At 53.1% G+C, this 20,632-nt stretch overlaps 1 protein-coding gene across 1 annotated transcript; it reads right to left on the bottom strand.

Annotated features, from left to right (window-relative positions):
* Positions 1-1,373: 1,373 nt before the first annotated feature.
* On the bottom strand, positions 1,374-3,225 carry LOC122378810 (zinc finger protein SNAI2-like). Its single transcript, XM_043360319.1, has 2 exons — positions 3,024-3,225; positions 1,374-2,795 (listed from the first exon to the last, which is right to left on the bottom strand). Exons 1-2 carry the CDS (start codon positions 3,103-3,105, stop codon positions 1,786-1,788), a joined length of 1,092 nt encoding a protein of 363 aa, XP_043216254.1. The 5' UTR covers positions 3,106-3,225; the 3' UTR covers positions 1,374-1,785.
* Between the last annotated feature and the right edge of the window lie 17,407 nt (positions 3,226-20,632).

The raw sequence follows: 20,632 nt of genomic DNA, 5'->3' as shown, positions 1-20,632 counted from the left end.
ACTTGTCCGACCCCAAGCTGCACCAGGAACCATCATAAAAGGTCACGAATCATTCACTGGTTCACTGAACGTCCAGCGTGCCGGTCAGACGACAAAATACCGGCGCACTTAGTCACTAGTGTCGCCCTTTAAAGCCTGCAACCAGTTACTCCAGTCTGCGCGCACCTGCCTGTGCTACCTGTCGCCTGGCGTGCTCTCTCCTCTGCAGAGAGGCAGGTGCGTCTGGCGGTCACGTGCGTCCAGCCGGGTCATCGCCAGTGACCGCTGGCCAGACATTTCAACACACACACACACACACACGCCGACCGCTGCTATTCAGTGTCTGATGGGCCCGTTGCTGGTCGTGCGATGTTGCAATGCAGTTGTTTCAAAGGGCAGACAAGGCGGAGTAAATCGCCACTTGATCTCATCACGGCTAATAGAGAAATTACTTCGCAGCACCTCGTCTTATTATCATATTCTATCATAAACGTTTATAAGGCGGTTCCTTTTAACAAGCTCATGTGCAGGAAACTTATCTCTACCTTCACTCAGCTTAAAAAATGTAATAGCAGCGAGCTCATGGTCTCCTCGGGAAGCATTTTGACGGGCACTGCGCGGTATAATCGTCGTTGTCCTCTCTTGTTGAGGAATAATCCGTTATGGCGATGCTTACCAAAGACGGAGGACAGGGCAGCTGCTGACGAAAAGATGTCGATGCTCACAAAATATTTTTTCTCGATGCGAACGGCTGAGTTGAGGTATAGAGTCAGCTCTTACAGACGTAATGTAGGGTTTCTCGGTGCTAAGTATATGCGCAACGAATACTTCTGTGCTGCTCCCCTTTTGATTTAGCTTTACTTCTAGTCAATTTTGCCGTTCCATCAAATGCTAAAGCATCTCGTCTTTTCCGAAGTGTTTCGTTGTAGTTATTCATTCTCTTCCCAAAAAAGGATCTTTGAGCTGTTGACATCGAGGCAGATGTGAGAGTTTTGTCAAGTATTTCAGCACTAGACAGATATCCTGTAAAAACCTTTCATAATGTTTCAAGCGGTTATTCATTTCACGCTTAGTTTGACAAAAGAGTGAAAACCAATGAGTCGACGGGTTTGTGGCCGAAGGCTACTTTGTGGATATTGAATCTGCTCAATAATAATTGTTATTTTAATAGGTGGCGGAACGGGGAGGTCACCGGGGCACCGTGCCCCCCTTTGGTTTTGGAATTTTAACATTAGCCCTATGGGCGTTGCATGGAAAGAATGGGACCAAAAGTCGGCAGTGCCCCCCTTACTTGAAGGTGTTCCGCCGCTACTGGTTATTTTGTTTTCGCATGTTTTCTTTTCCTCCACCTCTCTCATATCTTCATCATTGTGTCTGGCAAATAAAACCGTTTATGAAAACGAGTTTAGCATATATTTCATCATATCAATACGCATGTTGACACAAACAAGTACAAAATGTGACTAGCCGTTGGGCATGAGCAAGTTTCCACGATATTGGCACTTGATTCACGTCATTTGCTTCAGGTATGTACACTGAGCGAAAGAACAGCCTCGAAGTTCCTGACAATGGTACACAGCGAACGTTTTATCTCTATCGTTGACAGGTGAGCCGATGGGTGTGAAAAGGACCCACCGGCCTCACAGCTACTCGATACATGGGAAAAAGGCGCGGCGCCAAAGGGTGGCACCACGCACAGGACATCAAGGCAAACACTTTGTTTATGTACAAGTCGACTAGATAAAAACTCATGGAACTTCGTTCGTTGGTTAGTTTGACTGTGCGCCGCTAGATGGCAGTGCTCGCTCACTGGCCGCCGGCCGCTGGACAGCCGTGCTCCTCGTGCTTGGAGAGCAGCGACATCCGACTGAAGGTCTTCTGGCAGCCGGCGCACTTGTACTTTTTGATCTCGGTGTGCGTCTGCTTGTGCGCCCTCAGGTTGGACTTGTCGGCGAACGAGCGATGGCAGAGGTCGCACTGGAAGGGCTTCTCGCCCGTGTGCGTGCGGATGTGGCCCTGCAGCAGCCACGGCCGCGAGAACGCCTTGCCGCAGAACTGACACTTGTTGGGCAGCGTGTGCGTGCGCACGTGCATCTTGAGCGCACCCTGCGATGTGTACTCCTTGTCGCAGACCTCGCAGGGGTAGCGGCGCGGCTCGCAGTGGAACTGCTGGTGCTTGGCCAGGCCGGCACCAGTGGTGTACACCTTGCGGCAGCTGGTGCACTGGTGTTTGCCGGCCAGCCGGGGCGAGCTGAGCTGGCTGCCCAGCGGAGAGCTGAGCCGCGCGCTGAGCTGTGCGCTGGGCGAGCTGAGCTGCGTGGGGAGCTGCGAGCTGAGCTGCGAGGGTAGCTGCGCGCCGAGCTGCGCGCCGGTGGGCAGCGGCGGCTGGTTCAGCATGGTGCGCAGGATGTCTGTTCCGGCGGCGGGGCTGGCGGCGCCGGCCGGCGGCGAGCACAGGCCGTGGGCCGGCGACGGCAGGCCCTGCTCAGGCTGCACGGGCGGCGACAGGTGCGGCGGCAGCTCGCGCTCGTACGGCTGCACGCCGTAGCCGTACTGCGGCGGCTGGTGGTGGTGGTGCGGCGGCGGCGGCAGCGCGTACGGCCGGTACAGGTTGGCCGGCAGCCGCGGCCGCTCGGTGCTACCCGGCAGCGGGTAGTACAGGCTGAACGGCACGTAGGGTGGCAGCGGCGCCGGCGCCGGCGGGTGGCGCACGCTCAGGTTCTCCGGCTCCATGTGCGGGCTGGAGAGCGGCCTCTCGGGCTTCAGCAGCGGGCTGCTCAGCGGCTGGTCCGGCTTCAGACGAGGCAGCACGTCATCTGTAACAGAGGAACGAGCACGGTCAAATCTCGGCCGAATAAACAGAAAAAACGAACACGAGCTTGAGAAATCGTTTTTTTTCGGTTATCAGTACCTACTCAGCGTACCATTGATTTGCAATACATCGCACGTCTAATGCATGACACATTGTTGAAGATGAGACAAATCTACAGCTCAATTTTTTTTTAAGTGTCAGGATGCCCATCATTCATCGCTGCGAAACTCACCGTTTGCTGCCGCGTTGTGGTCCACAAGGGCCAGAGGCCTCTTCTTCAATGGCTTGTGCGACGGGTTATCCATGGATACCATGTTCTGCGCACTCTGCTCGATTCTCACTGTCCTCGCTCTCGTCCTGTTTCTCTCGTTCTCGGACCGTCCTCTCCCTGTCGCGTCTCTGCTCTCACTGAGCGCGGCGGCGCGCCGTCGGCCCAGAAATACCCGGCGCACAGCAGGTGCTGGAGGCTCACGCCGCACGTGCTCGTCGACCAATGGGAGGCCGGCGCGCGCTGCCCGCCGGCCAATGGGGGCGCGCGCCTCACGCGGCCACCGGCGGCAGGTGCAGCGCCGTAGTAAAATCATCACCCATTTAACGGGCGCGCCGGCGGCCGGTTTGATCGGCTAATGATGCCGTCTGATAACGGCCGGCCGCGCCGCCGCTGACCGTTTTCACGCGCGTACCGATAAACACCGTACTAGAGAAAAGTCGGGAGAGCGTGTGACTGACTGACTGACTGGGACTGTCTGTGAAATATCGAGCACCCGTGACGGAGTTCCCACCGCCGTCGCCGTGATCCTTGACTCCTCCCCGTGCGACCGGCGCGTCGGCGCCTCCTCCACCCGTCCGCCGCCCGGCCGACATCCGCCGCTGTATAGTCGACGCCGACGCGACGCTCCGTCCCTCCCGTTTCCGGCGTCACCCGATCCGTCGGCGGCGGCGGCGGATATCCTCCGCCCTCTGCAGCTGCCCGTCATCCATAATAGAAGCGTGCCCGCACCGCCACCATACCGCGCGCGCCGCCGCACTCGCCGCGAACCTGTTTTCGGGGCAGCGAGACGCGCCGGAACTGGACTTCCGCGCGCGTCTAGTGTCGGTGGGCGGCGCAGCCGGGCTGCCCCCTTGACCCGGCGTGATGCCGGCCCGGCGGACCCGCAATTAGCAGTGGAGTGGGCGCGCGCGGCCGACCAAATCGGTGTGTCGGCGCCGCCGGAACACTCGGCTCGTGTGATCCGTCCGTCCGCCCGTCAGTCACTCCCAGCCACAGCCCGTCAGCCCTTCTGAAGTAGCCGAGGACGGCGCTAAACAGCACTCAGCTCAGGTGCACTGGGAAGGGACTTCCGACTGTGCACTGGGACAGCCGGAAGCCGAGCGGTGGGTGACATTGAGACAGATGCGTCTGCCTTCTGGATTCCTCCCTGCCCCCTGGCCGTGGTGAAGATTTGAGATGACACGAGTGCTTTGCTGGATACCGATTAGGATTTGAGTTGTATCACCCGGAGATGCTGTGCAGCCTGGCAAAAGCGGCTCGTGTTGGCTCAGACCAGAACTGGCTCGTTGTCGGCTCTGCCAGGATATGATTACTAGTGATGTCAATTACGGAAAATCGAAATACCGATACCAAACCAATTACCAACCAAAACTGTGGAGAAATACCGAACCCAAACCAACTTGGGAACATGAGGAAAATACCAACTTTTTACCGATTCCTTAGCCTCTTAACCCTCGCCCGCACATGGGGGGGGGGTGGTTGCCACCCCCCCAGGTTGTCTTTCTGCTCTGCACTCAACATTTTTAAAGCTAAAAGGCTGATTTTTCGTATAGCTGCTCCTCTATCCTTTCTTGATGTCCACTGAAAATTTCAAGTTTCTGTGATTTTTGGTTTCGGAGATATGACCTTGTTTTTCAGGTCATGTCATGACCCAAATGGCCAATTCTCAACATCTTGCGCTTGCCATGGGCCTTGTGAGCTTTTGACACCCTGATTTCGGCCTTTTTTGCCAGTCTTACCTCCCACCTATCATGGAACATGTTGTTCGACGATGTACAGGGGTCAAGGTCAGGGTCAAGGTCAACCTAGGTCATCTAAGATAATTGCGTTTTAGGCAAGCTGAATTTACTTTTTGTGAAGTTTTTTGACTGCATTTTTGGTAAAAGCTTCTCAGATCATGATTTCATGTAATATGGACCCAAAAACAATCGGTGCACACATCAGTATACACACAGACACACACAGACATACAAACACATATCATTGACCTTGACCTAACTTGACCTGAAATGACCTCAGCAGCAAAATTCTGGTCGGGTAGTGTGACAAAGAGGTTCTAGCTGGCTTGGCACCAGAAAACAGCATCGTCATCGGTATTTGATAAGCAGCGCACTTGATATCCAACGGTGACCCAAAACAGCAATATTTTTTAGTTTGACCTGACCTGGAAGGTCAATGACTGACCTGAGAAGGTAAAACTGGGTATCATTGGATTCGTCTCTTCCCAAAGAATCTTTTTGGTCTTTACTGCTAAGCTCTATCTCCAACAGGAACGAAATGGCGCGGGGGGGGGGGTGGCAACCCCCCCCCCCCATGTGCGTTCTAGGATGGGAAAATGGCATGTGCGGGCGAGAGTTAAACATTAGCGAGGGTTCATGATACCAACAAAATACCAAACACATTAGGATTGAAATACCAAATACCGAGTTGGTATCGGTTTGGTATCGGATGGTATCGGTATACCAAAAAGTCGGTATCCGATTGACATCTCTAATGATTACCATCCGCCCGCACTTCGTATAGTCTATCGAACTCACCTTCCGCAGTATACCAACACTGCTCGATACATATCCATTTCACTGTCGAACTATGTGGATGTGCCGGCTCGCCGCTCCCCGATCCGGATCACTCTAGCGTTCGTCGCATCAAATACCTGTATCCCGGTCGACAGAGCGCCCCTGATCCCTTCTGGCGGCGCAGTCCCCGTGAAGGTCTGCCTCCGGAGGACAGCCAGCGGTCCGGGATCAGCAGCGTCGCGTCGGTGAGCCCCGGCTACTCCGCACCACTCCCAGAAGTAAGGCGGCCTTGACACATGGAGCGCGAAAAGCCCAGGAAGCTGCCCTGAGCCGGCTTTGAGCCGGCACTGGAGGGCTGGGCCTCTGAGCTGCCCAGAGACAGGTGGATGCACGCCGCCTCACTCGGTGCCACGCCGCCCGGCACGGCCGTGACAGTCGTGCTCGTGGCGGTGATGTGGGTCAACTGTCTACCCCGCTCAGCTTATGTCCAGACACCGGTTTTCCTGGCGCATCACACTGGTCGGTTAGGTTTCCTGGACAACAGGCTCAGGTTTGGGAGGCTTAAAATGGAATAGGTTATAATATATAAAGCAGTTTTGAGAAGAGGCGCTTGAAAACCGAAAGTTGACGCAGGACAATGCACGGTACTGCTGGCAATGACTCAACACTTCCAGGGAAGCATTTCGGCATGAAAAGAATACGGAGCGACGCTATCGGTTTATATCAGTGTTGATGACTAGCAGTTTCCACACCTCAAGGATCGTCGAATGGAGCCTGTGCTATCAGCAGTGAGCATTCCGTATGGTGCTGTCATTTTAGTGTGGTTAGCAGGACGGTGTGGGAAAAAGGTCCATGGGTCAGGGTGGATTCACAGGTCGGGGGAAGGGGGAGGGGTCTCTGCGGTCGCTCCCTCGGAATGTCTGTTGGCCCACCGTCCCACCTCGGCGACCAGTAATGAAAGGCGACCCGGCGACCTGTCCTCTCCCACGCCGCATTCCTGTGTCGGGCGCCGACGCTGCGGTCCCCGGTCCTGGTTAGGGGGCGCAGTGTCTCGAGACGCCGGACACTTGTTTGACAAACGCGCATACCTGGCCGGCCGGTGGCGGTGTGAATGGTGCTCCGAGGTGTTTGCCGGCCGCCGGTCGGTCGGCCGGCCCGGCCCGGTCCGCAGAGAGAGTGGCACCCTCCAATTTCACACAGGGCCCACTGTGCGCGCGGGCAGGGGCGGATAATGGCGCCGGCTGACCCTTTGACCACACACAGGGTCTGGAGAGCGGCCGGAGTGGCTCACAGGCCGCCGCACTGTCTCAGAGGCCCTGAATAGAAGCACGGTGTCCGTCCGTCCCATATCTGTCCGTGGGGCGCTCACAGGTGTATCGCGTTCCCAGGGGTTCCACGCCCGGTCCACCGTCTCGCCCACTGATGTTATCCCCGTGTTTGTGTGGTGTGGACAGGGTTCCGCGGTGATGGTAGAGCTAAGATCACATCAGTCACGGTGACTATAAATAACATCAGTCAGCAACAGTGAATAAATACGGACTCTGTTCATTCAGACTTTTTTCATTCCACAAACGGCGCAAGTCAGCTTTCTCCAAACTTTCTCCCGTAACTTTTATGCTCTTCATGATTGCAAGCGAGGCTCTCTTTGCAAAACGATCTCAAGTGTTTGGGCCTAGTCTAGTCTTCACAGATAATATCTTCAGCAGAAGCTGTCATCAATGACGCCATCAATATTTTTGCCTGATCTCAGGAGATGTATGATAAATAACTTTTGTTCATTAGCTAAGATAATAGGGACAGCAGCACCGGTGAAACGCCGTCAGAGCCTCTCAATTTGAGAGTAAGCTTATGCATAAAATGAGTAAATAAAATTCTAATGAAACATTGGCCTTTGCCGTTACGGAACTGGTGGTTAGAAAATAACAAACAACACAATAAAAATGCTGAGTCAATCTAACTCATGCTTACATGTGCAATTACTTGATTGACTTTAAAATGTCGTAATTTTCTCGCATATAACCTACTCTCTTTCTCCCCCCCCCCCTCTCTCTCTCTCTTCCTCTCGCTCCCTCCCCCCTCTCTCTCTCTCTCTCTCTCTCTCTCTCTCTCTCACTCTTTCTGTCGGCGTCTGACAGTCTCGCTCTCCGGCGCCGGGACGTTGAAAGAAGTCATCGGGCACCTCCCGGCGCGGCCTCTCCGAGTGAATGACGCCGGAAGTGGCGAAGGTCCGGGACGGACCACCAGACCATGGTCTGGGACCACGCCGTCCGTTAGCAGCGACCACCTATGGTCCTTCCTTGGAGCGCGCATAGCACCGGCGGGACGATAAACGGGGCAAGCTGGATAAGCCTCAAAATACGGAAGTCGGTCTGTGTATAATACGTGAATACGGGAGGCCGATCTAGCCACGGCCTGCTTGTCTACATATCTGTATATCTGTGCCCCAAAATGATCCTGCTTGGATCGGCGGACGTTTTACCACACGCCACATATAACTGCCGGTAGTCCGCTCCTAACTGCTGGTTTCCATCGGCACACGGCGCCGAGCACCCATTCCCAGTCCTGAGACAATGGCTTATTATACCTATAGCGGGGGCTGTGACCGTGCTCTGGCCCACCTCCAGTCTCCCCCCTCCCGACCTGTCCCAGTCCCACCCCATCGCACCTCACCCAGCCAGGGTGGCATGCGAGCGGCACATATTCGACGTTTTATCACTTTACTCTCGGTTGTTTCTCGCTGAATCTGGGTAAAGTGCTCCGGTAAAAAAATCCCGCCCGGCCGCGTCTACCCGAGGATAGATTACACTATTCTTCTGCGGTGCCCACTGCCCAGATGTGCGCAGGAAGCGACGGGGTGGCAGCCGGCGGGCGACGGACCGAGATTCGGCCAGGAAATGTGGAAATCGGTGAGAAATGTGGAAATATGTCTGCCGTTACCCATAGAAGTTGTTGTGAAATGATTTTTATCATAAAGAGAAAATTGTCATTAGCAAGGGCAAGTGAGAACACTTGATGCCTTTTTTCAAGTAAAGCACTTATTCTGAAACTCATGTGCCACCTGATAGACTGAAGCCTAGGGAGAAAGTGATGCCCAGATGCTAGTTTTGAATGAAACACACGATTTCGGAGTCTCCTATACTGCGATTCTATAATAGGCTTCTATATCTAACGCATTCCATATCTAAGCTTTCTTAGTTCTTTCCGTTAAGGATGGCTTCAGACATTTACACAATTAAATCTGTAGATGATAACTGATAAGTAAGCATATAAATCATATAACGGCGACGGTAATGTGTCGCATATTTTCCTTAATCCAGGCCTCATCTTATCAGCTCGTCTACTTTTATCCAATGTGGTCCGAATGACACCACAAATACTCGAACAGCAACCACTGGCGCCTTGCCTCGGCGGACCACCGACGTGGCTTGTCTGACTTAGTAGCGCCACTGGGCAACTGCAACGGGCGTGCAACACTAACTCGGAGACTGCGCCGACACAGGAGCATAACACCGAGCTGACATCGGAGTACCTATAACACCGCCGTCACAGGAGCATAACACCGCCGAGCACAGGAGCATAACACCGGCGGCACCTGCTCGCCTGCAACGCCGACTGAGGCGAGCTGCCAGCGGGACAGATTAGGATTTACATAGCTTGGAACAAAGTTGCCATGATTGTGATGCATTATTCATGTTGAAACATTTTATTCGGAGATAATATACCTGCCTTTCCGCTATAAAATAAAGATTAAAAATCCAGCAAATCTGAAAATACGTTTATTAGTGCTGCCCTTACAGCATGACAAGCAAGTTATTTTATAAAATTATTTAAAAATGCATAAAAACTGAATAACGACGCTTTAAAATGAAAGCCTTCCCGGCTGTTCCAAACTGCTATACCTAGATATTGGTCATGTGTCACTGTCGTATGGCACTCAGCGACCTTTGTCTGGAGCAGAGATCAGTCTCCCTCAGACTGGTCTGGTGACCGGTCAGGCGCCCTCAGACTGGTCTGGTGACCGGTCAGACGCCCTCAGACTGGCCTGATGACCGGTCAGACTTCCTCAGACTGGTCTGATGACCGGTCAGACGTCCTCAGACTGGTCTGGTGACCGGTCAGACGCCCTCAGACTGCAGCGCGGTCCGTCAGCCGGTGACCGGTCAGGTGGTCGGGCTCCGGTCAGCACCTGGCCCACTCTCCTCACTCTCCCCACTCTCCCCGGCCAGCGGGGAAGCCCGGATGTGCTCAGCACAGAGAGGAAAGGGGAGGCGAGGCGAGGGGAGGGGCGTGCGCATCTGAGCGGCACACCGTTCCAAACACGTCCGCACCAGCCGCCGGCTCATACAAATACATCTGCCAATTTTCAAATGCTCGCCATCTGCGCCACGCTTCAATTGGCCCCCTCCCCTCCCCTTCCCCTCTCCTGGCTGCCGGGTCCATGCGTCACCTGTACCTACCCCTCTGGGAGGGGGGGGAGGCAGGGCTCGCTGGCTCAGAACCCTTTCCGTTATGGAGGCAGCTCAGACTCATTTGGCGCAGGCCGTGACGCGGTGGTGTGGTGGGGTCGCGGCCCGGCCCGGCCGGGTGCTGGGGGGGGGGGGGAGACCGTCCGGAACCAGTGGCGATCAGCCGCGGACGGCTGATGGGATCAGTTCGGCACCCACCGGCCGTCCCGCCGCGCCGCCCCGTCGCAGCTGCCCGCCGCCGGAGCGCGGCTCACAGAGCGGCCTATCACGCCCGAATCACACGGCGACGGCGCGCTAAGCTGCTCAAACAGCTGTACAAATATCTCCACCGATCGAGACCGTGCCCGGCGCGGCGCCGAGCCGAGCAGGGTATAGTCGAGTCGGTGGAGGAGCGGTTCCGGGTAGCTCTGCGGCGGATCGTTAGCCGGTGGCGCGGCGACATCAGCACGAGCAGGGTGTAATCTTCCCGTCTGCCGGGGACGGTGGCAATGGGGAGCTGGAACGCCCAGCGAACGGAGAGGATGACGCTGACGTTTGTTTGGATTAGTGGTCGGCCCGAGTGTGTCTCCAAACCCCGGCTATTATCCAAACAACCAGTCTGAGGTGCTCCTTTTCTCTTGTTTTAAGGATGCCAATTTCACCTGTGCTGAGGGACGACCCCGTGGCAGGGTTGTGACAATGCGTTCATTGTTTACTTTTTGAATGTTGTTGACCTCAGCTATTTTCAGTCAGTTGTCTCGTATTCTGCGTATGAGTATTCTGCTCCGGAATATATCTGTTCTCTGAGCCGAACTAAAGCCGACCTCTGAATCACCGTTCCTCGGTGGTAGGAATCCGACTATCAGCCAACACTTATCCCAATCATTCCAATCATCCTATCGTCGTTAGAGCAATTAGCTGAGAACGCTACTACAAAGACACCGATTCTTTCACCTCCGCTGTTAAATCTATCGTCTCTCTCTCTCTCTCTCTCTCTCTCTCTCTCTCTCTCTCTCTCTCTCTCTCTCTCTCTCTCTCTCTCTCTCTCTCTCTCTCTCTCTCTCTCTGTCTCTCTCTCTCTCTCTCTCTCTCTCTCTCTCTCTCTCTCTCTCTCTCTCCTCCCACTCTGATCCCTCTCCTCCCAGGTCAGCGCACTCCTCTCCTCCCACTTCCTCTCTCCCTCTCTCCCTCCCTGCCCCGCTGTCCTCCCGACGCTCCGGTCGGCCCTCAGCCCGCTGCAGGCACTGCTCCAGGAATGTCTCTCCCGGGGACAGTTTAAAGTGCCGGGGCCCGGCCGGAGGACGGGCTCAGCCGCACCAAGATGGCACCATTGTGGCCACACAAAGACAGACCACGTTTCCGGCAGTGTGTCGACCAGACGCGGCATTCCACTTGTTGTAAGCGGAGACGCGGCGGCGGAGGCGCGGACCGAGAGACGCCGGGACCACCCGTGACCATCGGCACGCAGCCCATGAGCAGCGCGTCGCGATGACGCGTCAAACATTCCTCGATAGATTTATAATGGGCCGGTGGCCGGATCGGGCGTCTGCGTTGAGTAGACCGGGTGATGGCTATCTCCAGACGCCACGCCGAACAGAGGAGAGCAGACAGGCCTTCAGGAGTGGCCGAGAAACGACGGTCCTGATGGGTTTCCACCACGCTAGGAGCTATCGAAATTCCATGTGTCACTTCATCGGATGTCGCTGCATCTTCGGCGACCGGTAGGTTTCCATGTGTGCGGGAAGTAAGCGATGACCGAGCGACTCGGAGTTTTGAGGCACAATTACATGTTCCACTTCACAGCCGATATATTTCAGCTTGCGATAATCAAACGTGACTTCAAGAGTTTGTTTTATACTGAGTTTACTGCGTTCAAGAGTTTGCTCTCGAGGCGGCAGTATCTTGGTCCACCCTTTCTGTCCCAGAGGCTCTAAGCCACGTGGCTGTTTGCCCTGGGGCGTTGTAAGGGAAGGGGGGACAGCTGACGACTGGGGCCCATTTGGTGCGGGCCCCGGCCGGCCGGTGCCGCCGTCCAGCTGATGGCCCGCCCGCCCGGCCGGTGGCGGCTGCCGTCCGCCGCGATCGCCGCCAATTTGCAGTCAGCTGGGCAGCGTCTTGCAGGCGGCGGCGGCGGCGGCGCGGCCTTGGCCCGTGGCGGCGCGGCCGGTTGCAGCCGGCGCCGGCTGCTGGCCCAGTGGCCCACAGCCATGAGATGCACCTGCCCGGCCGGCCGGTCGGCATTTCCTGCTGGCCGGCCGGCCGGACCGGTCGGCAGCCGGTGGCCGGCGCGGCCGGTCTGCACCCATTACCACCTGCCCGCCCGGCGGCGCACTCCGCCGCCGACCGGCCGGCCCGGCCCGGGCGGCAGCGGCGGCACTTTCTCTGCAGCGCGCAGCCTCCGACAAGGACAGATCAGAAGGCGACGCCACTATTTATTCAGAGATGTCGGCAGCGCTCGCCGGGAGCGGAGCGGGCCCTTTAACGTAACGGACGGCCACTGGCGCTCAGCCAGCCAGCCACGCTGACTGCCATGGTGTTTAAAGGCTCCGAGAGGTTTGCCGAATCATGATGTGCTCCTCTGCAAGCGAATCAGGCCTAGCTGCTAAAGGGCTGTGACTATCGCAGTTGGTGTAAAATTGGTGCGTTTGTGTAATAAGTTGTTTCGTGTAACTTAAAAGGTTTGAAATTTATTTTACGGCTAGTTGACCTTTAGACGGACGCTTTCAAATATTAACTAAAATAAACAAAAGATCGAAGAATAGCGGTCGACTAAGCTGCAACCGTAGGTAAACCAGATATGAGGCCACAAAAAAGAACTGAGGAAATGGCCATCCATAGATGGCCATTTCCAAAATGGCAGCTTGCAATGTACTATATATTATAAAGTACATTGCGAGCTGTCATTTCGAGTTATGAGTTACAAACTGACGTCGACTCTTGTACAGTGTGTCTAAAAAGAATGTACCGTCGCCACTACGTGGCGCTGGTGTCGCGAGCCGGTAGTTGGCTGAATCCGCACCAGACCACACATTCCCAGGCGCTAGGTGACAGCTGCGCAGCGGCCGGTAGTAGCGTAAGCCCGAACCTTCGTGACACGACCCCGGGGGGGGGGGGGGAGGGAGGGGAGCGGGCGGGGCAGCGTGTGTAGGGAGGGGTGCTCCAGCAAGCTGGCAGTTGTCGCGGCCAAAGGTCAAGGGGTCACACACCAAGCGAACGGACGCTGATGTGGGTTCGTGGGGATCATGAACTTGTGTGTGGTAGGTGCGTATTGCGATGCACGGGTGATACGCCAGGTCTAAGCCAAAGGATTCAGGGGAGAGCTGAAGAAAACACCTGGTCAACTACGGCGAATAATAGTGCTGAAAAATGGAAAGTATGGGTCAATGCAAGCCTTCATGACTATAAACAACTTTCTGAGGACGCAAAGGCCAGCATTGAATAACGATATCCGGATCGAAATTAGCAATGATTTATAATTAAATGCCGAACTAATAGCGCTGCAAAACCCTCCTAGTAAATTGTCAAGTCGGATTATACCCACTTGAATTAAACTATCCTAAATAAAATTGTTAATTAACTTTCTAACACTGACGTTCTTTATCATACGATAAGTATGGGGTTAACCAAGATTCAGCATCTTCCGCGTTCAAACAATCACCTGTAAGGCTAGAACATTAATGGCCAGGTAAAAACATGGTCGGGATTTGATTAACCGGATTATAAGTCGATTTGTTTAGTCGGGATTTGATAAGTCAGATTTTTTTACGCCAACCGCATTTTTAAGTCAAGTCAGGTCACTGATCTATGACGTCATAAATGAGCAGTCCTAAAATGAACTGTGTGAAACTGTCCTAAACTGTCCTCAACATTTTAGGACTGTGTGCACACTCCTAAAATGTTCAACTTCGCTACACCCTCAGTGCAGAGCTTTCATAGGGAGATGAAACTTACAGGATCTTATTATATGATCGAGAGTCTCACAACTTGTATAAATGTATATCTCGGATTTTCTGAAGGGTCGCCTGAGATCAGGTCAGTCTCTCACCATTAAAAGTCAGGGGAATATGGAAATTGCTAGTTTGGTCCGGAAATGATATACAACTATCTCAAATTCTCAAGCACACGGAATCGTGATACATACATACATACACATTTATTTTCAACATTACAAATGAGCAAAACATACACAAAAATATTATAAGATTGGTGCAAAAGAAAAAAAATGATTTCATGCGCTCCTTGTAAGGTCTGATGCTTTAATTTTGCTTTGTTGATCTTGCGTGACGTCATTTATCACGTAACCAAGGGTATCAGTTTTTCGTCAATAACTCCCGATCAACTAAAGCTACCGAGTCGATAAAGCCACTAATGGACATGAAAAGACCTGCCGAATCGATTGATATGCAATATGACCTCCTTTGACCAGCTTCGAGACCTGACGGGCCGTGACCTGACCTTGACCCGAGGTTAACACCTTAACTCTCGCCCATATTGGTGTTTTTCCAGCCGCAAACGTATAAGGGGGGGGGGTCCGTTGGACCCTCCCTTGCCGTTTCGCCCCTGATCGAGCTAGAGCTTCGCGGAAAAAACGAGCGTGTTGGCCGTGACGAGAGGAAGTCGATGATACCCAATTTTAAGGTCCTAGGTCATCGGTTGACTTTCCAGGTCAGGTCAATGACCCAAAAGTCGGGAAAATCGGGCCTGTTAGAAAGTCGTAAAGCGTGGCTGCTATGGGGTTTTCGGGGTGCTGATCACGAATATCATGCTAGTTTTGATCACAGATGATGTCTTCATGCATTTAGGCCAGGTCGGGTCAGGTCAGGTCAGGTCAACCAGTAAGGGTATTCGTAGCAGGTGGCAACCGCCTCTGACAGCTTCGCAACATGTTACGAGGGCACCAAAACTACTTCGTAAATGTTCATATGGCTGCTAAATTCGAATTCAGCTCCTAAAACTGGCCTAGAAACATGTAAAACTCGAAAAGTGAACCGAGGTCATCAAAGGTCAATGACCTGACCTGACTTTCCGGTGACCTTGACACCCACCCTAATGCATGGAAGCAACATCATATCGGCGAAGATCACGATGCTGCACCAGTTTTACGAACAGTGAATGAAAGGTATCATGTGATAACATATACAAAGTTATTGTGCATCCTCTTTTGACACGTTTTTGCTATAATAGGCGGATCCAGGCGTCCAAAAAGGGGGGTTATTTTTTACCTCCCAACATAGGTGTCCTGACACCGCCTATGCATGACCAACACAATTTTAGTCGTTCTCTCATAAGAAAATTGTAACATAACAAGACCATTGCCACCCTTTTTAGAAACAGTACCAACAAAAACCTTATTTACTATACTTTTTGTGTACCCCCAATCTCAATGATCTGTATCCGCCTATGATTTTTGAAAATGCATATTTTTAGGATCCATGTGAATTCCTGGTTCATTCTCTATCGATCGGCAAAAGTTGCGTTAAGATTGGTTCAGAAACCTGGCCGTGATAAACAGTATAAAATGTATCTGCAATTTGCCCGTTTTTACCCCCCTCTACCCCCCTATTGACATTTTTTAATTTTTTTTTTAGAAATGTAGATCTCGTTTAGCCAAATCGAATGCCGTTTGAATTTTGAAAATCGGCCGGTTAGATCTCGAGATATCAAGGGGGGGGGGGGGTCGTAAACAGCCCCCCCCCCTGCCACTAATATGGGGTAGCCAGGAGCCTGCCACTAATAGGGTTAAAGTGAGGGTAACGAAAGTTTCGTCGCGATCGGCCGCTTTTTACGCGAGTTATTCGCGAAAAACCGAGGGAGGGGGGTCCGTTCGACCCCCCTCTATACGGGCGAGGGTTAAGTTGATCTCACCCGAAGAAAAAGTATACCATTCGACACGCCTGAGCTAGACAAACACGATGCTGCTAAAATCGCGGATCTGCGATCATTTTTAGCGAAGTTATTTACCAAAAACCGAACCTGTGCCTTGGGCCACTTGACCTGACCTCCGAAGTCATCGGCTGACCCTGGTCCTTAAATCGGAGACCAATCGCTGCATTTCGTAACGACACACACGATCGTTTCTTTCGTGAGGCTCTAGCTCAATTAGGGGCGAATCGGCGAAGGGGGTTGTTTCCTCACTTCCAACCCCCAACGTCCCTCGGTATTCAGAAAACCTGAAGGTCCGGTGAGGGTTAAAACGTTTCTCCTGAACGAGGAAGAAATGTAAAAGTCAAAGCTCTATAGACGTCCTGTAAAAGTGGCCATAATAATAAATTCGTTAGAAATAAGATGCTTTTTAAACGACTTCCTCATAAAATCGGGTGCTGGGACCAATCTTATAAACGCTTTAGAATGGACAGGGCGTCACTGGCTAAAGTTTGGGTGCAGAAAACGGCTATTACCTAAATGCAAAATGGTTTTCATGCATTTCAGTCAATTGTATATTGTCGGTCCCAGTGGCCGAGCTAAAAAAAATCGGTAGTGTTTTGCATCTTTTACGCCCTAAGAAACTACACCATCTATCGAAGTGGGCGGGCTTATTTGAATGGGAGGGCGCATTATGCACGAATCGAGTGCTTTCGTTTATTTTGGACTGTATTTTACCACATCCACTGCTGGTATCACTATTAATATTATCTAATGCCGTGAATACGACAGCATTCCATTTATAAGATTGGGCCAATGGAGTCGCGCCCCGCGAGCTCGGTTTTCCGCTGGGCCGCTACAGGCCAGGAAGTCGGTCTTCGCCTGAGGGCAGGACAAAGGTCAGCGAGGGAGCGCGGGGTCAGCCAGGTATCGCCAAGTGCCGAGCGGATGCCGCTCCCTCCCCTCTCTTCCCCTCTTCTCCCCTCCCCACCTCGGTATAGATGGGGAGGGACCGAACTGCCAATGACATGCGAGCGGTCAAGGCCGCTCGCGCGGCAGCGACCCTGGCGGCCGGATGCCGCAACTGGGATTCAGCCAAGTTACCGATTCGCCTCCTGTGGGAGAGCCAAACCAGGGGACATACTTTTTAGATATACTGTACAGCTCGTAGTTACTTACCAGTCGATGACAACCCATGGCTCAAATAAGCAAGCAGTTATTTTTTTCACAGCTTTCTTCTGCTGTATCCTTATGTTTTAAGTATTAATCATAGACTATGAAGCTGTATTAAATAAAACGCTGGACGGGTTTTCGCTGTCAATGCCAGTCATTTGCTGTCTTTAATTGGCTACAATAAACGTGCAGCAACCGGATGCTGTGAAATAATTTGCATATAATGTATAAGATATCCGTAATTAGGACTGTGATTTTCTCCCGGTGGTGCAGCCACTTAGCCGAGCCTCTCAGTGAAAGTGTTTTAGCACTCCTGCCTGCCACATGGCTTAATTGCTGACGCGAGCGCTGCACATGTTCCAAGGTCGAGGCCATTTGCAGTTTACGACGTATGCAGATTTCCTCTGTGCTCTGCACAGCGGCTGGGGTTTATAGCTCTCGTCGCGGAGGCGCGGCGGAACATTTTCTGGGAGGTTTATTGCCATGAAGCCGCGCGTAATGCCGAAATACACCTAAACCAAATTAAGTGCGTCTATTTTTAGTGTCTCAAAACACCGGCTTTTGCACGCAATAAGCTTGACAAAAAATTGCTGACAGCTAACACGCAACGTTATATTAAAAGGAAAAGCTTGCTTAAATCATAATATGTGTTTCTGATGTGAAAATTATTTTGATCTTAAAGCTATCCTTAGCGAATTTCGCTTATGCTTACACTTCAAATGCTTACATGCATGTCAATGGCATGAGATCATCCCATACCTATGTCTGATGAACAACACAAAAGCTCGCTTGGAGTGGGAACTTAGATTTGACGATTCGGCGCCTCCTTCTCCAAATGGCTCGGAGTGCTCTGACCTACCTTCTGCAGTCGCGGTGCCCATTACAATTCCGGTCACCGACCACTCTGTGTAGCGCTGACCTCAGCGGGTCACCAGTGGCCGATCAGTCGATCAGCTCCGGTCGGTGGTCGGCGGCGCTCCGTGGCGCGTGACATACCGCCCCATCAGCGTCTCTGTCCAAACACTCACCGCAGGTAGGTGTTGACAAATGCGCCGCCCCGCACAGCACCGATTTGGTCTCGGAGTCCGTCTCACCGGCCCGTGCGGCGCGATGGTCCGCTGATGTCGGCGCGTGTGGCGCCGCGCCGGGTCGCGACCCCTGTGACCTGGTCGAGATCTCCGGCGCCGCCGCCGCCGCCGCCGCCGGCTCTGATAAATGGTTTGAGAGCGGTACGAGGTGGTAACTGCGGTCCCGAACACCCAGTTTGGACAACGATCGGCCGAACAAGTCGTGTTTTATTCAGAGGCTGTGTGTGGGATGTGAGTCACGGAGGGGAGATGGGGTGAGCGTTAAATGGCGCGATAGGCGTCAGTAGGGTATCGTCTGGGATCGCGACCTCCACTGAGACGCAATCTCCGTCACTGGACCCTATGGGCAGGGCGGTGGGGTGACGCATGTGGGACAGGAGCGCATCCGTATCATTAATAACTAACGGGGACATGATATGGTTGGTGATGCTTACTGATGGAGACGCTCAACACGATATGCAACCATTTCGGATAATTTCACGGATTTCATGGCTTTTGACGTGATCTTCTATGACACTTTTTATATTGCAGGCTCAATAAGTAATACCATAAACTGACTCCCACTATGCTTTTAATATTTGACGTTTGACGCAATCATTTCATGATCAAAACGCATTTCTAAGTTTTTCCTCGCGTATCAGTTATGTGTCAAGCGAACTGAAGAAGCGCTCACGCTGGCCGTATACAGCGACGTTTACATGCGACTCTCACGGCGTATATCGTCTACACGCGGCGCTTATGGCGCGCGGCGCGTGGCGTGACAGGATCAGTCGGAGCGCTAATTGGGGCGTAATTGGTCACCCGTCCGGGGACCTGTAATTATCGGCCAGTGCTCAGGTGGGCCGCCGCCGCGCCGGTCCGTTTAGAAGGTGCCGGAACTGGTGAAACACATCAGCCTGAACTCGGGTGTGGCGGCTAAATAATGTGCAGAGGGCAGTCATCAGAGAGTAGTGGTGTAAGAAGAGGGCTGTGTCCAGCCTATGAAATAAATGCACTATGTAGATGTGCGTGTTCGCCATCTCTCACAAATATATAAATGTAGATATTTTACTGCTGCATTATTGGTGCTGAACGGACCTCCAGCTGCTAGTTGTCAGCATTACAGCTGTAATGTAATAAAAGGACGCCACATTTGATAGGTTATGTTTTACCGGTCAATAAGCGTCATCACATTGAGCGCGTGCCAGGTACTTACGTACACAAAGAGCGGTCCGACAGGCACGCGCGCCACAAATTGAACGCAGCTGTAATTCCCACATTTCATCAACGAAACCAGCCGGCATCCCGATCCAAATAACAAATGACTGTGTAATCAAGAATTCATTCAGACGGTCAATAAGGCCATTTAGTTTGGACATTAATCATTGACTAACTGGTGGCGCACATTTGGCTGGCCGCTGGTCGGGTCTCAGCCGGCAGCTGGTGACCGACCCAGCGCGCCGTTTGACGCGCCCCGTGCGCCGCATTACGCCGCGGTGCGCCGGTCATGACGCGGATGGGCGCGGCTATTAACACCTCCCCGCTGGTCGTCAGCGCATCCCCTAGACAGCCACCCCTGGCCAGTGATCATTCTGACCACTCTGACAGCCACCCTGATCAGTGGTCATTTTGACCACCCTGACAGCCGCCCCTGATCAGTGGTCATTTCGACCACCCCGACAGCCTGCACCCTGCTGAACAGCCTCCCCCTGACCACCCTCCCGTGAAACAGCGGGCGTCAGTTTTATGAGTGGTCTCGTGTATAGCCGTACAAGCCACCATCGTTCCAACCGGTCAGGAAAATTGCGAGGGCACTTTTCCTGACCGGTCAGCCACCTTACTAACATCGCCCATTTAAAAGTTGTCCGCTGCGATCAGCCCCAATAGCAATCGTTGTGATGCATTATGCCAAGATAAAGTAATCCTGACCGCAACCAACCCGCAGGAATCGGCATATTGCATTGCGACTATGGGTATACGTCCTTACACCGCCAAAGTCCCACATCCATACCAAGTGCTGACGCCGAAGACTCTGTAGTAACCGCGGCGCGCGTCGGTATGTGCCCTCTCCGCTCTCCGGGGGGGGGGGGGGGCTGCGGGTGGGGGGGGGGGGGCTCGTGCACGGCCCGTGCGGGTGCTATGCATCTCCCGGCAGGTGCTACCACACCGGTTCCGAGGTGAGTAGATACGTGAGCAAGGTGCACCATCGATGCAGGATGGTCAACCCGTGGCCGTGCCCGGAGAATGGTGATAGGACTGTTTTGTGATTGATGGTTGAGTTCAGTGTTAAAGGACAGAGGTGATATATGTTACAGATAGAGAAGATAGATAGATGATAGATGGAGAGAGATGTTACGGTGGACACATGACGTAGTAGCTGGTAGCGATTGCTTCTTTGATTGACAGCGAAAAAGCAAAACAAATGTCAGGTACGTAATAGTAACCGAGTTTATTAGGCCTTCGATTGTGTTTTCTGACGTACATTTTCCGTACCGTTACGCCACACA

This window comes from Amphibalanus amphitrite, unplaced genomic scaffold (genome assembly GCF_019059575.1).
Source record: "Amphibalanus amphitrite isolate SeventyFive unplaced genomic scaffold, NRLGWU_Aamphi_draft 000065F_arrow, whole genome shotgun sequence".
Lineage (NCBI taxonomy): Eukaryota > Metazoa > Arthropoda > Thecostraca > Balanomorpha > Balanidae > Amphibalanus > Amphibalanus amphitrite.
This window is presented reverse-complemented; position numbering and strand designations above follow the sequence as displayed.